Genomic DNA, 16,149 nt, shown 5'->3' on the forward strand with positions numbered 1-16,149 from the left:
ATGTGGACAAAATGGCCAAAGTCAAAATACTGCATTGTTTTAGAAACAGAAATGTATTAGAATGTGGACTTGACTTTGAATATATTTATATATATTTCTACATAAACTACATTTGATATATATTCGTGCCGTGCTATATAAATAAACTGAACTAAATTTTTTTGTTGTTTAATTTAAATTTTTAATGTTGCAATTTTGATTTGTTCCACTGTTCAGCACACGGTGGTGCTATTGAGTCAGCAAAACCTTCATTGTCGAAACGAAGAAAAAAAGCAAGCCTGCTGATTGGACGCCTATTAAAGTAAACAAAGCGGAAGGTTGAGCTTCACAGTGAGGTTTTGAGGCTGCCCCCTCTTCGGTCTGGAAACTGGAAACTTTTAGTTTTACTGCTGATTGTGTAAATTGCAATGCGATGTCATCCCTTCTCCCGTTCACCAGCAGCTTGCTGGGAGCATCCAGGCGGTTCATGTGGAGAAGTACTTCTGGTCTCTCTCCGCTGCTCAGTCTGACCCCGCCTGCACCCTCATGGGTTGTGGCTTTTGGTAAGAAGGACCTGCCTGATCTCCCAGTCCTGTTGGAGGAAGAGCTGGAAGAGCAGTTCGTGAGGGGATCCGGGCCAGGAGGACAAGCTACTAACAAAACCAGCAACTGTGTAGTTCTCAAACACATCCCCACCGGGATTGTAGTGAAGGTAGCTCTGCTATTTGTCCAATTTTTAAGGCTTAGCTGTTATGTTTTCTGTCAGGGTTTACTTTATCTGTCAATTAAATCCGCACTACAGTTGTTGTGATAAACAGTGGATAATAGATTTCTGATTTTCACTGATATTTTAATATACGAGAGTACGCATAAAACGTCTCTCTAAAAACTAGCATTTATTATAATTCCCATTTTACAGTAAGTAAATGTATCCTTGCCTCGGATTATAGTGCCTAAGAAACTTAGGATCATATTTATTTAGCACAGTTAATATTACTTAAAATCTCTTATTAATCCACTTGCATTAGGTTAAATTAAGTAATAATTTATAGAATCAATATATTTTATCTAAGCTTTCAAACAGGTCCTACACCTTAAAATGCTAGGCTTGTATTGTGAGGAAGCTCGTTATTATTATTATTATTATTATTATTATTATTTTATTATTTTATTATTATTATTTTAAAAAGGCAGAAAGGTAAGTGTGAGGAGTGATATATGTTTTTATGTTTTAGAGCTGAAGTTTCTAGTGGTGATTGGTCAGATTATACTACAACAGGCATGTCTCCAAGTGGATCATTTAAAAAAAAAAAGAGGGTAGAGGGAGCCAGGAAAAGAACTGCCATTTTATCAACTGATTGTTCTGGGTTCCTAAAATTAAGAAAAATCCACAAATTATCTTATAGTCATAAGAAAAATATGTTGAAAGTTTTAAAGCAAACGGTTATTTTTGTCAGTCCTCTCTAGTTTTTAATGACAAAGTACAACAATATGTGAAATATCTAGAATATATTGCTGGAAAACATATGTACTTTAATACTTGGAACTAGAGTTGGGAATTGTGTTTTATAACTTCTGTTTCTCTCTCATTCAACTCCTCCTGTAGTGTCATCAGACCAGATCTGTGGATATAAACCGAAAGCGTGCCCGGGATATAATGAGGGAGAAACTTGATGTGGCATATAAGGGTGAACTCAGTGAGTTGGTGGTGAAGAAGAAAGAATCTGTGTTGAGGAAACAAGAAAAACGGAAGAGAGTGAATGAGAATTTGGAGAAGAAAAGACTGTTTAAAGAATCCTTGGCCGTAGACAATAAACCTGGAGATGACACCGCTTAAAATGTTAGTGTGGATAGTCCATTGTAGGGGTGCACCGATTTATTGGCCAGCTGATTTATTGACCTCGAGCTTCTTAATTTTAGGAGATCTGTGATCAGCTGATACTTGTATGTGAAGTCTGTCTTATCCACTGATCTTATTTGCCTCAGCAAATGTCTAAAAATCAACCACTGTCATCTGTTGCTCTGATATGAGAGAGGGTTGACTGATAGATTAGCCCACCAGGTCATGTCTGCATGTTTGCAGTTAACAATAGTCACCCCACTGTTGCCACCTGAGCTACGTTCTTGCTATATTTAGCGACATCGGCCAGATGAGGCTTTTTAAAGATCAGTAATCTGCGATCAGCCAGAAAACTCCAATCGGTGGACCCCTAGTCCATTGTAATCTTGAAATAAACAGTTTATTCTTTCTGAAAAATTTATTACAAATCCTGTTATTTTTATTCTCTTAGTTTCTCAGTTATTGATCTAATGATTACATTTTTTTATCTATCAGTACTACTCCCATCTACTTCCACTAGGTGTCAGTAAAACCCTATTCCCCAAAAATCCCATTAAAAATGTTTAGATTTCAGATTATCAACATTCTATCACCACAAAATGTTTATAACCAATATAAACATTGGTTTATATTGTGTGATTTTTTTTTTTCTTTTGTGGGAATTGTTTTGATTGTTTACATTTGTGGGCAAGAAAAAAGACAATTATTTTTAGTATTTTTATATATATATTTTTTGTATGTGTTTATTTGACTTTTCATTCCTTTTTGAAACAACATTTTTATATCAGTAACATGCAATATAGCTTTGTGAATTGTAAAAACATACAGATGTTTATATGTTGTAGAATAGACGTAGCAGAAGTTGCAACCAATGGGGAAGCTGCTCTGAAGCACGCGCCCCGCCTCTTTGATGAAATTACCCAATGGGAATCGCAAACGGATTTTTAAATCCTCCATGCCGACTGTGTAACGTTACGGCGCTGTGGTTTGACATTTCTTCGACATTAAAGTTAAACTCAGAAGAACTCGGCGACACGGAGGACAACATTATTTTTGTACGATATTCTAGGAACTGAGGATGGCAAAAGGTTAACTTTATCATTAGTTGATATTTGTACAATGCAGCTGTGAAATTTTCTAGAAAGCGGATAAGAGTGCTATAAAAACTACCCTGTGTAGGTTATAGCAAAATATTTACTAAAACGAGAAACCCAAATTTAACGCAGTTTATTTTTAAGAATTTACGGTAAAATTTACGACTGTTCTATATAGTTTTTCGAGAATTAAACTTGAATAGCTATTTTTGGATATTCTTATGTTTATAAAGGGAAGAAAAATGGACTGAAAACGGACAAAAAAACAGGTGAGACTGCTGAACAAACAACTACCTCACAAGCGGAGACAAAGGAAAACAAGCCACAAATTAACAAGGTATGTTTCCTGCATGTTATGCTTTACACACACCCCCGTTTGTCAACTCGTATAGCAAGCAAATTAAACTTCAAAAAGCCGTCCAAATACTCGTATGCCTCGTCCTGGCATAAACAATATAAAGCTTACGTTTACACAAATCAGCAGGGTTTATACTCTGATTAAATCCCCGATTCAATTTCACAAAGACAGTAGCACATAAGTTACTATGGTAACTTATCCTGTGCAGCTAGCTTGCTCCAGACCAGGCTAACACAATGTCACTGGTTCACTTTGTTTTCCAGGCAGGTAACTTTATGTTTCTGAAGACTGCTGGTGTCCTAAGTTGATAGAAAGGCCTTTAATAGATTTAGCATGTTTTGAGAGGATTCGAGAAATGGCTTAAAAAGANGCGAATGTGTTCTTTGCATTTCCAGACCTTGTTTCAAAACAGAAAGTTGTTTTTCCAAATCTGAACAACCAGTTTATTTTCTAATCTGTGGATTAATGTAAGTTGAATGCAAATTTTGGTCTATCACACAGGGCCCCCCATTGAGCTTAGAAATGTGTTTTTGATATACTGAGAAAGGGTGGTCATAATTAAGATAAAGGGTTGAGTTTTATGGGGACTGTTAGTTTTTAATGTGTTTGCACATACATTTAAGGCAGAAATGATGTACAGAGACATTTAATAAAAATGACTTGTGTCAAATACTGTAAGATGGATGTTCGAATGGGACTCTGTCAATAGGAATTATATAAAATACACCCATTTTGTAAATCAGAACGTTTAATTTGGTTGCAGAAGAGTCTTTAATTCTAGCAGCTTTCTTTTAACCCAGCCAGTTAGAAGGCTTTTTTTATCTGCCATTCAAAGTATAATATTGCATTTCTTTTGCCCTATTAGGTCTTTATGTTTTTTGTTGGGTTTTTTTCTGATTAATGCCAAGAAAATTCACTTTTATAGGAATTTGTTGATAAAACACATCCAGTTGTCCAGAGTCTGCGCAGTACAGGTAAACCCAGGTCCCCGCTGAGCGACAGCTCCAGCATGCTCATCCTGGAGGGGAATGATTCTGATGCCACTGATCCTGGTCTGTCAAAGCTGAAGCAAGGTGAGTTTCCCAGAGACAAATGAGAAATATTACCACTTTCAAAAAGACAAACTTATTTTTAACTCTTGACCTTTTTTTGCATTCTTTGTCTTTTTACAACAAAAGTATTTTTACATCAAAATTGTGCATTTATGTTTTTTTTTTGTTTGTTTTCCAGTTTATTTTACAAATGAAAATTTGAAATGTTTGGTGTGTATTTGTATTCAGTCCATTCAGCAATATCCCCAAAAGAATTGCGGTCATCATTGGTTGAAAAGTGTTTTACAAAGTATTTACTCAGGGTGGCTGTACATACAAATGCATGACACACAAAAAAAAAAACTTTTAACCCAAATATAGTTTTCATTCCACTTGCATTCGTTCGTCTCGTAAAGTTACAATAAAATAAATTAAAGTTTGATTAATGTGATCAAATCTAAGAAACATCAAAAGAACTATGAATACTTTTACAATGTTCTCTAAAGCAGCTTCTCTGATCCTTCTTTCCTTCTCACGTCAGTCACAAACGATGAAGCAAAATCTAAGAGCTGTAGCTCCAAAGAGCAGAAACCAGACGGGCCGTGTCAAAGTGAGACAAAAAAGCAAATCTCTGGCAAACCAAAGCAAAAAGAGCCCAGCGCAGAATCAGATGGTAGCCCTGCAGTGCCATCGGCCACGCCTCGGAGTAAAGCCAGCCGCCGCAAGCTTGGAGCAAAAAAGTGAGTTCATTGTGTCCGCATTACTTGCCAAGATGCTGATGCACTTTCACAGCTGGCTGAGCAATCACAATGTCTTTCTCTCCAGGATGGAGAACAAAGCTCTTCAAAACAGAAAAGTCACAGATTATTTTCCCATCAGGAGAAGTAACAGGAAAACTAAAACGGAGATAAAGGTTTGTATGTGGGGGCGGGGGGGGTTGCTTTTATTAAGTGATGGTGAGAAACTGTCACTTTGAAATTAGTAGTTTTGAGTAAAACTTTGATCTGACTGTCAAGAGTGAAGAACACAGACACATTGATGACCTGTTAAAGAACGGCATCGAAGAAGGACTGGAGGTAATGTGGCCCTTTTATTTTTTTTCACCAAATACTACATTCAGATGTCCGTTTGGCAGAAACATTATTACAATTCTTACAACGGTTTAACATTTCGCCAGACCAAATAAATGCCAGAGATTTGAATGTCATCAGGTCAAACACATAGAAGGAAAAGGAAGAGGAGTCTTTGCTGGGAAGAGTTTCAAAAAGGGAGATTTTGTTGTCGAGTACCATGGCGACCTGCTGGACCTGGCTGAGGCCAAAAAGAGAGAGGCCCAGTATTCTGAGGACCCTAAAACAGGCTGTTACATGTATTACTTCCAGTATCAGGCTAAAACCTACTGGTAGGTTGAAGTAACACCAATAAAACTAGAAGACTTGCAGTCTATCGAAGCTTAAAACGTTTTGCTTTCTTTGCTTTACAGCATAGATGCTACCAAAGAAACGAACCGTCGTGGACGGCTGTTGAACCACAGTAAAAGTGGGAACTGCCAGACGAGGCTCCACCCCATCGATGGGACACCTCATCTGATCTTTGTGGCCTCCAGGGACATCAAGGCAGAGGAGGAACTGCTCTATGACTACGGGGATCGGAGCAAAGAGTCCATCTCTGCACACCCCTGGCTTAAATACTGAGAGTTTTATTATGCTGAACACGAGTCGTTCTCAGTCTTTATAAAAGTGAGCTTTACATAAAATGACACTCTTTGAAAACATGCCTGAAGTGAAGCTGTGAGCTTCAATACTTGAAGTGTTTTTTTGTTTGTTTGTTTTCCTGCAAGATGTGCTTTTATTCTTTTAGTTTCTTTTCTAAATTAATTGAATGCTGTTTTGGCTACAGTGAAATACAGCCTGAGTTTGATATGAGGAAAAAAAACTAAAGATCATTTATGATGATCTTCAGGGTGTCGTGCAAATTCTCTGCTGTCTTTATTTTCTTCATTACTCTGTGGTTTCTCATGATGTTTGCTGTTTAGATATTCAGGTTCTGTACAGTTAAGTCAAAAAAATATTTATACCCCTGGCAGATTTAGCTTCAGTGTAAACATTTGGTTTTAACTAACATGTTGGTGCATTAGGGTGATGGCAAAGAGACCTTCCAACCTCAAAGACTTGAAATAAGATACCAGTGGAAACATGAAATAAGATGCTCAGCAACTGGAAGTTTGCTGTCAAGCTGATAAACTATTTTCACTGATTATTGGTAAAAGTAAACATATTTTTTTACATTACATTCTTTCAAATGAAATTGTGAATAACATTTTTTTTTTAGAATAAACTTTTATCTTTTGACAGCTGCATGTCTTGTTTTTTTTTTTTTTTTTTTTTTTTTTTCAGAAACAAACTTGTTGGTTAGATGAAAAAAGAAATTACTTTTGTCAGATATATGAATATCATAATCCTAGATATGAACAACAGACCTCAGGGGTGTTTAAACAGCTGCATTTATACTGAGATTGATTGAATTGTACACAGGTGAATATATAGTATTTTAACAGTACTATGGAGTATCAAAGTAAAGAGATCATGGTACAAAAGCATGACCCATTCTGCAGATTTTATTTGTAAAAACAGAAAATCGTGTCCTGTGTAAAAGAAAGAAATGACAGGCTGTCAACAATCAGCAACCCTGTTTTTATTGCTACTTTGCATATCACACATTATGTCTGAGTGGTATTTTTTCCTAGTTTCTTCATAACCGGCAACATTTACAACACTTCAATAGCAAATAGCCCCAAAAATCCAGCATAAAAAAATGTAATCTGCATTGTTTTGTTGATACGATTGACTTTATGGGACCATATTTGATCCATTTGTTTACTTCATGATTTAAGACAAAACTTAAATGAGCACAGTTTTAAAAATGCTTGAACAGGGAATGACTCTAACTTAACACTTTCCAGTTACCTAAACTTATTTATAGTTCAGCTTCTCCAGTATTGTAATACTTAAAATCATATTAGGTTAAAAATTATACAAAATATTGTTAGACTGACATGTGTATACAACAATAATTACAAAAGTGGTTAGAAATTGTGCAGATAAATCCCATTTGCCTCCAAGACAGAGAGATCATCAGAAGGACTCCTCTCATTTTCTCCTGAACGAAAACCTAAAAACAGAAAGAGTCCAGAGTCAGTTTAGTTTATCATGCGTGACCAGTCATGGTTCCTGTACAGTCAGGGAAAGTAAGTTTTTTCTTCTTGTCTGAAAAAGGATAAACATTTTTGTTTCCAGAATTTTTTTCTCCAAACGATTGTTTAGAAAATATAAATCCTCCCATCCTTACATCAATCCATCATCCTTCCATCCATTCATCAATCAACTATCTGTGTGATATGTGCTTATATTCTTTTTCCCCATCTGTAGCCATCACTTTTTGGCCTCTAGTATTTTGGATAAAGCTGTTTGTGTCCAGCGTGTGAGCATCCGCTGCTGTGAGACTCTGACTAGTTGGCTAAATGTTACATTGCCATGAAAAATGTAAGTTCATAACACTTGGGATATATTAGCCAACAGTGACTTTCCTCCAATCAGTCCTTTGCAATATAAACATTGAACACACTGATATTATGATGACAAAATATTTGTGACATGTTGTGAAAACCCTATCAAATATCTAAATTGTATTTGGAAAGTAGGATGGACTCTATCTGCCCTTAATACTCACACACAGGATCTACGATGTTAGAGATGCTAAAGCTCATACAGAGTGGTGAATGATAAAGAAAGAAAATGTATCTAAGCGATGTGGGTTAATCAAAACTGATATTGCAGTTTTCATCAAAAATATCACAATTTAATATATCCTGATATTGTCTTGTAGAAAAGCCTGCAGTAAGGCCTAGGAAGGACATACATTTATATTAAAGGCCCCTAAAGGCGATCCTAGAAACTGAGAAATCCAGGATTTTCATTTGGGAAAACTATGGAACATTAGGAGAAATGTATAGCAGTCCCGTCACTGGAACGGTGGGTTAATGGCTGACAGGCGCTCCAATCCAAGTCAGAGTAGCTTGTAATTACCGACAATAGTTTAGAAGATGGACACATTTTCCAGCCTCACTCACTCCTCACGCACAAACATTCTCTGCATCAGCATGACTTCACTGGGTCACAAGTACAGCATTAGCGCACAGGAGAACGGCTGTAAGGATAATCTGCCTGTTATCTTCACCTCAGCATCATGTGACTGAGGAAAAAAAAACAACAACTTTGAATTCCTTGCATTTTACCTGTGATAGTAAAACTTTCTGACATTCAAAATAAGTTTATATTAGTTAATTTATTATTTAGATCTAAACATTTTGTAACTTACAGTTTTCCTATGGTTGTCTTCTCATTTACTGTGGATGAACTATCCTCTGTGGCTGGCGGCGTACTCAGATCCACGTCAACCATGGTGGGTTCAGATTGAGGTAGAATCCCACTGCAGAAGAAGTTTATGGTCACTTGGAAAGATGGTACAGCAATTTTGAATTAAAAATAGTGTTCAAAGTTGAGGAACTTGAAACATTTCACACTATTCAGCAGAATTCAGTCTTTTTTCTCTCATTTCAATAAAAAGGTTACAGCAGATATTTGTATTATGGTCAGACTTTAATTGCAAAACCTGCAAAAATGACAACATTTAGACAAACCCTAGCCCTATCCCTTTCTTTCCCTAAATTGCTATTTACTTTTTGCATACTTGTCCAGAATCACTAAATGAAGTTCAAAACTTTTCTGTAAAAATGATAGGAACCCTCTATATAGCAAAAGTGTTGGAAATTACAACTACAAGCTTGGCAGTTTTCCATCTAAAAGTTAAGAATGATTCTTAGTCATAAGTCTAAAAAAAAGTGTTGATTTTAGAAATAAGTGTGAGAACTACATTAGAAATTAAAGTTGGAGAGCTAAGAAGCATGTCTGTTAAGTTGCTCACTGCTAGCTCTTCCTTTGCAGATAGTCTGACTGACTATTATATAAGATTATATAAGTTTTTTTAAATAGGAAAAAGGGATAGTGCTCCTCTGTACAGCAAGTACTTTGAAAATATATAATAAGCACGTGTAAAATTTGGACCTAAGATAACTCTTTCAGACAAGTTTCTCTTTAAATTGCCATCTCCAGGATGTCCCAGCCTCATGAGCTGAAGTCTTTATGTTTGTAAAGCTGCTGCCATAGTGGAGGACAGACAGAGTTGACACAAATGGTCAAATATATGTATACATGCATATCAATATACATATGAAAGTCTATCAAATATTGCATGAGATGTTTTGCAACATTCTACAAATTACACTGTTTCAGTATAATGAGCAGCTCTTTCATTACAGTGTAATAGCTGTAATAATACATCATTTATAAATATTAGCAATTTTGAGCATCATTTATAGCTTTTTTTTTTTTACTTGAATTAAAACATTTCCTCGTTTTTAGGTACATTTTGTGTAAATGCACTTAAAAAGAGTCATTTCTTTTCAAGGTAATCAAACAATGAGAATCTCATCCCAGTTTTTGCAGCGGGTTTGTTTTACAAAACTGTTGTCTTGGTTGTTGATGCTCTGTGTGGGATTACATGCAAAACAAACTCTTTCTGGTGCTTCTAATGCAAATAAACAATAACTGATTAACATTATTGTGCATTAGTGGTGAAACGGTGCCAGCAGCTTGACGGATAAATCAGGTTTTAATAAAACAGGCTGTGTGGGGACCTCTTATACAGCTGAAGCTCCTCTTGGGCCACCATGAGCTGAGCCTTCAGCTGGTTCCTCTCCTGCAGAACCTCCTTCAGCTCCTGCATGGTGAAGCGCGGTCTGTTGGGGTCATTCAGGTCCACCACCAGTTGATTAGCTCCCACAGTTTGCTGCTGGGACAAGGAAGACATTGTTAAAACCTCTCCACGTCTCCCCCTGACAAGAGCTTGAGCCGGAGGATGAAGCTCACCCCGGTCTGTCCGGAGGAGGAAGAGCCCTCCCTGATGATCCTGTCCAGCTCTGCCTTCAGGTTGTCCCGCTCCATTTTCAGCTCCTCCACTGACAGATTGTACTTGTTCACCAGCGTTTCAAACATTTCCAGGACTCGGACTATCCTGAACTGTAAATCCGACACTTCTTCACCGGTGCTGCTTATTTTTAACAAATCTCGGCCGATCACGTAGGAAATGTCATACACATCTTCGACGGTGAGCTCAAAAGCGTTTTTCTCGAAGGCCAGAGCAGGCGACGATTCTTCACCAAACTCCATCGCGACACGGCTGGACTCCTTAAGATTACGGAATAAAGTCACTTTTGAAACAACAGACTACCTAAAAAGTTCCAAACACAGCGATTGCTCTCTGTTTTAGACTTTAATTTTCTAAACGAAGGTAACAAACTTCCAGCGGAGCAGTACTTCCACCCGCCCCAACCCCCCTCTCCCATCACTCATCCTCCAATGGCGTGGCAGCAGAGGAGGGCAAAGAGTATCCTAGCGACAGGTGAGCTCAAAGATCGTCTACGGTTAGGACAGCTCACTTGGAGACGATCAAAGCGTAAAGGGAGGTCGTAGATTTAAAGGAAAACTAGGAAGCTCGTCCTGGTCATCTGTTCTTCGTGACACCCAGAACTGTCAGGATCAAGTGATAGATCACGTGATTAAATGTTTACAACTTTTATTGCCTTCTCCATTTGTCAGGGTGAAAAGATCCAGTCAGGAATTTCAAGAACAGAAAATTGCTTCTCCACACTAAACACTGCTAGTCTCTGAAATGTACAAAACATCAAGGGCGCCATGATCCTGTAGTGCTTTTCAGAATCAATGTTTATATTCAATAGACACACACATGCAAAATAGCAAAAATAAACTTTTATTACTTTAATCACAAGTAACACAATTTTACATGTACTGCTCAGCAGACACATGATGCTATCCACAGCAAATTTGTTGCATAATTATTAATAATAAAGCAGTAAGGCTGTGGCTTCTCTGAGTAAAAACACTTTTCACACAGATTAATATACACACTATGACTTTAAAAACATAAATCTCCCTTAATGTCCAAGTAACTTGTAAAGGCACAGTTTTTGCATAATTCAGACCCTAACCCTGCAAAGCTAAAAACAACTAAAAAAAAAAACCCCAAAAAACTATTCACAAATTCTCATTATTTTCAAAGAACTCCTCAGTTGTCCTGTATTTGGACTATTTGGATTCATTTAAAGCTCTTGCCAGTCTGGCCATAAGTAAAACATATAAAAACAGGCCCGTTAATTCACACTGATGTAAATAAAATGAATAGGCAGGGGTTGGTTATCAACATCAAGGCATCCAGAGATTTTAAAAACTCATGGCTTCAAATGTAGGAACATTTTTTGTCATTCCTCATTTCTGAATTAAATCCCTCAATAATATGTCATAAAAAGTGCATAAAAAGTGCTTGAGTTTTCTCCAGCTGTAAGGAACATAAAAAATGTAATGCTCTCCTTTCGCACATGTTACTGCGCACTGCAAATCAGCCAGCTATATTGCTTAAACAACAGCAGTAAAACTTATTACTTTTTTGTTTAACATAAAAGCAATCACAATATCTTTGACATTTCTGATTGTGCTTGATTATTACTATAATACAAGATTCTCTAATCGGCCCATGTCTAGTATGAACACAACATAGGATTAGCTTAGAATAATTTCTGCTGTTAAATCAGCTCTTTGTGTCGAGATGAACATTTCCTTTAAAAGACAAGTCATACAAAGGAAACAAGTCTTCTTATTGGCAACAACGTGGGATCGTCTGTGATTAAACCGGCAGCCACCATGGGCATTATGGCAGTGAAGATCCTGTCCAGATAGAAAATGGACAACAGGTTGAGGAGTGTTGAAGAAGAAAACACAAAAATACATTGAAAGAGTTTCAGTGAGTTTTTATGGCTGCGTTACTATTATTGCAAATTCCTTTGTTGATATTAAAAGCAAAAATGGGCATTAAAAACCTTGAATCAGGTGGTGGAAGAAAAAAAAAAAGAAGTACTGATCTCTTTACTTACAGCCGTCTTATTCCTGATTCAGGCTGATCGGCTGAAGTCAGCTGTGATGGGGTATTTGTGGTAGAGTCACTAGGGCTGGTGTCGTCTTCCAAGTCCTCACTGAAGCAAAATAGATGTTTCATTACATTCCAGTGCCAATGCCTTTTTAACAGAAGCCAGAGTGAGAGAATTCAAATCAAATCCTACCTCTTGTAATACGCCAACTCTTCCTGGAGCATGAACACCTGGGCTTTGAGTTCGTTCTTCTCCTGCAGGACATCCTGCAGCTCCTGCAAGGTGAAACGAGGTTTGTCTGCCTCATCCTCAGACTCTGCAGGAGCTGACTGAGTCTACAGTAAAAAGAAAAAAAAACACACATTCAGCTGTTCTCTTGCATCAACAGCAGTAACAAAGCCGGTGGCTGAGTGGGCCTCTGGGCAGCCAAGCAGGGAAAATGATAACCTGGTTGTCACGGTGATGGTAAATGATTTGCTATGCTCAAAAGAAGGCCTATGTTGCTGAAAGCTAGTGGTGGAAAAGGTAATTTGAGACAGCTGATTAGCAATAAATGGGATGTAGAAATCATTTCTATCAGCAGCATGCAGTCTATTGAAACAAGCTCTTACCAGAACATGTGCTGCAGTGTTTTCTTCTTTAGTAAGGTCTCCCACATTCTTTCTGTTTGCTGTTGTTGACAGAAGTGAGAGGCTCTTGTCACACTCGAGGCACTTTGCCATGAAGCCAGGATCCCCTCCACACTCCACCCACACAGAACGCGGTTTGACAGAGTCAGAAAGAATGGTTTCTGCAGCCTGGATTCGGGACAAAGACCAGCCATTTACAGAGCTTGGCAAAACACAGTGGATGTTTTCACATTTGGTCTCATTTTAACCACAAACAATCACGTATTTTCATCATATTTTATGTGACAAAGTAGCTGAGTGGGAGGAAGATGATGCATGATTTTAAATAAAAAACAGTCTTTTGTAGAACCACCTGTTGCTGCAAACTGCATGTCTCGTGGTGTTTTACTTCAGCCAGTCTTGCTCATCAAGTGACTGAAAATTTTGTTCATTCTTCTTTGTGCAAAAGCTCAAGCTGAATGTAGAGTGTGACGTCTGAACTGCAGTTTTCAAAAGTTGCTGCGGATTCTCAATTGCATTTAGATCTAGACTTTGACTGGGCCAACTCAGCACACACTCAGCTTTGATCTGTTTTCTTTTCCCTGCTGAAAAAATGCTTCTCCACGATATAATGCTGCCACCACCATGTTTCACTGTTGGGACGTGTCCAGGGTAATGTGCTGTACAAGCTTTCCTCCACATGGTAGGGAGAAAATTTTGAACTAACCCTGCCTTAAACTTTTTTCCAACTTTCTCCCCGACCTGTCTGCTGTGTTTCTTGGTCCTCTTGATGACGTTTGTTCACTAATGTCCTCTAAAAAACCTCCAAGGTCTTCACAGAATGGCTGGATTTATACTGAGATTGAAATTGGACCCTATTTTCTAGTAAGGTGGCTCAACAAGAATGTATTTTAGTGTACCAGGGTAATCTGGGATTACACATAAACATGCCACACTTGTCATATTTTGATTAGGAAATGATTTAGAAAATCGTTTAAATTTTTCCTCCTCCTTTACAGCTGCTACATGTCATTTTATCTTAGTGCATCACAAGCAGCCCGACACACTTCTTACCGTCATTGGTGCCGACGTTGGTGAAGAGTTCCCAGATCTTGTTCCCAGAGGGGATTCTATCTCTACAAGTTCTCTTTCTAGTTCCTTCTCCTGGAGCTCCTTTGTCAGTCTCCTGACCTCCAGCTGCAGCGCTGCATACTCCTGCTGCTGTGCCTGGGCAGAGGCCTCCAGCTCAGCTCTCTGCTGGATCAGCGTCTTGCCCTGAGCCTCCATCAGTCCGGTCCTGTGTAGAAGGTCCTGGTTGATCCTGATGAGCCGATGCTGCTGCAGCTGGAGCTGTTTTTGAGAGAGTTAAAGCCACTTTAGTTCATGTCAGAGATGGCGTTGACATGTTTTGACTGAAGATCAAATCCTGACCGCTTCAACATCTTCGTTTCTTAGCGTTAGCTCGTGGTCTTTCGCACGGATTTCGTCTCTCTGTTTATCCGCCAGGTCTTTTAGCTTCTGTATCACTTGGCTTTCTTTCTCAGACGTTTGTGCTAATAAGGAAGACGTCGTCAGTGATATGAGAGCCACAATAATTAATCCACACAGAAAAATCTCTTTTTTTTTTTTTTTTTACAGATGTGTTATCAGACAGACAGCATGTAAAGTTCAAGTAGAAACAAACCTCCAAACGCCTATTTTCATGCAGTAAACACATTATAAGATGCTAAAATGCTTATTTCCATTTTTTAATATCCGATCTATTTAAGGCTTGCTTAGATTTCCTTGTACAATGATATCATTTCATACACCATTAAGAAAACTAATGCATCAGCGGGCACGGTAATCTAGTCATGCAGAACTAATTTATTTAAGTGCACAAATCCATTAGCGAGTGTTTGAGTTTGTGTGAGGGCTGCAGCTCAGACTGTAAGTACAGCTGCACGCACCAAGAGTCTCACACAAGAGATATATTTTGGTCTGCTTCAAAAATAGTCTCCTTTCCAAGCTCCCGACTGACCTACTTTGAGGTCAACTTACAAACGTGTATTTTTATGTAGCTTTGCGAAGATTTTTTAAAAGTCTTTTTCTAACTTTTTTGCTTGTTTGCTAATTTTCAGTTTACTTTTTATTAACCTTACCGCAACACTAAATTGTGCAGTGTTGTGACAGAAAAGGGGACAAATTGAGGGCAACTAAAAGGCCGAGTCATGAAAAAAACTACCTTAAACACATGAACAGTTTAACAGGTTCAATGTTCAATGCGACACTGGTTCATCCTTTGAGTTTATTGGGTTTTTATGCCCGAGTGATTAACAGTAGGGAAGAATCAATATAGAATTTGAGCTGATATCTCATGTTATGTTTGTATTTGCATGAGCATAATGAACTGCGTTTTCTCTGCAGTGATTACAACATGGCTAATAATCAATCAGAAAGATGCACCCACCTTCGTGTTTCTGTAGGTCCTCCTCTGTGACGGGGGACTCTTTCAGCGAGAGGCTCACCAGCAGCCTCTTGTTCTCTGCCTGAAGCTGAGTGATCTGAGACAGCAGGTCCTGGACTTCTCCCCTCCATACATCTTCCACCTGCTCCAATTCCTGAGCCACAGAAGATATGACAGCCGAGTGAATCTGTTTAGCATGGTTTTGGTTTGCTGCCTTTCTTCAGAGCAGGGTCTGGATCTAAGTCAGCAGCGAAACAAACGTCCCACCTTTGTTTAAATGAAAATGTGAACATTTATCAAACAGCAGATTATTTGTGTAAAAGTTTCATCGTGAGGTGGGGATGCTTTTCTTCACCAGAGGCAAAAGTGCCCGTCAGAGAGTTATTGTGAATATGAATAAATATAAATACAGGCCATTGAGGTTAGTGCACTGAACTGTGGCCAGAGTTGAATGGTTTATTTTCAACTTCTATCCAGTCAAAGTCCAAAATTAAATTTACGTTCAAAAATGCCCTTTGTTAAATCTAACAGAGCAGTAGCTACTTGCAGTAATTGTTAACAAAGATCGGTCTCCAGATGTTCAAGCTGGACATGCCTGAAAAACACCATTAATGAGAGCAAGAGTGAGTCGATTCCTGGGGGCTGAATGTTAATAGATGTTGAGCTTATCAGGTTTTCATTTTGTAAAAAAGAAAAAAAAATCAACAAACAAAAAAAAAACATTAAATGATATC

At 38.1% G+C, this 16,149-nt stretch overlaps 3 protein-coding genes across 4 annotated transcripts; 1 reads left to right on the forward strand and 2 right to left on the reverse strand.

Annotated features, from left to right (window-relative positions):
• Window positions 1-290: 290 nt before the first annotated feature.
• LOC106942166 (N-lysine methyltransferase SETD8-like) lies at window positions 291-6,375 on the forward strand. Its single transcript, XM_015025375.1, has 9 exons — window positions 291-691; window positions 1,586-1,676; window positions 3,147-3,250; window positions 4,197-4,344; window positions 4,844-5,042; window positions 5,128-5,215; window positions 5,319-5,378; window positions 5,514-5,704; window positions 5,786-6,375. The coding sequence occupies exons 1-9, from the start codon at window positions 413-415 to the stop codon at window positions 5,994-5,996; spliced, it is 1,371 nt and encodes a 456-aa protein (XP_014880861.1). The 5' UTR covers window positions 291-412; the 3' UTR covers window positions 5,997-6,375.
• Window positions 6,376-6,972: 597 nt separating this feature from the next.
• On the reverse strand, window positions 6,973-11,082 carry LOC106942164 (RILP-like protein 2). 2 transcript variants are annotated; one of them, XM_015025374.1, is made up of 4 exons: window positions 10,290-11,005; window positions 10,058-10,209; window positions 8,680-8,790; window positions 6,973-7,473 (listed from the first exon to the last, which is right to left on the reverse strand). In XM_015025374.1, the coding sequence occupies exons 1-4, from the start codon at window positions 10,587-10,589 to the stop codon at window positions 7,452-7,454; spliced, it is 585 nt and encodes a 194-aa protein (XP_014880860.1). In that variant the 5' UTR covers window positions 10,590-11,005; the 3' UTR covers window positions 6,973-7,451. The 2 variants fall into 2 exon arrangements, with proteins under 2 accessions (XP_014880860.1, XP_014880859.1); XM_015025373.1 differs by having other exon boundaries at window positions 6,974-7,473; window positions 10,058-10,212; window positions 10,290-11,082.
• A 94-nt stretch (window positions 11,083-11,176) lies between these two features.
• Window positions 11,177-15,633, reverse strand: LOC106942163 (RILP-like protein 1; the record flags this gene model as incomplete). Its single annotated transcript, XM_015025372.1, has 7 exons — window positions 11,177-12,161; window positions 12,368-12,466; window positions 12,554-12,696; window positions 12,973-13,158; window positions 14,044-14,319; window positions 14,401-14,522; window positions 15,419-15,633. Coding segments are annotated over 7 exons (1,135 nt in total), but the record flags the coding sequence as incomplete, so codon positions are not given.
• Between the last annotated feature and the right edge of the window lie 516 nt (window positions 15,634-16,149).

Source organism: Poecilia latipinna, unplaced genomic scaffold (assembly GCF_001443285.1).
Source record: "Poecilia latipinna isolate Pla-1442-1.1 unplaced genomic scaffold, P_latipinna-1.0 Scaffold4084, whole genome shotgun sequence".
Taxonomy (NCBI): domain Eukaryota; kingdom Metazoa; phylum Chordata; class Actinopteri; order Cyprinodontiformes; family Poeciliidae; genus Poecilia; species Poecilia latipinna.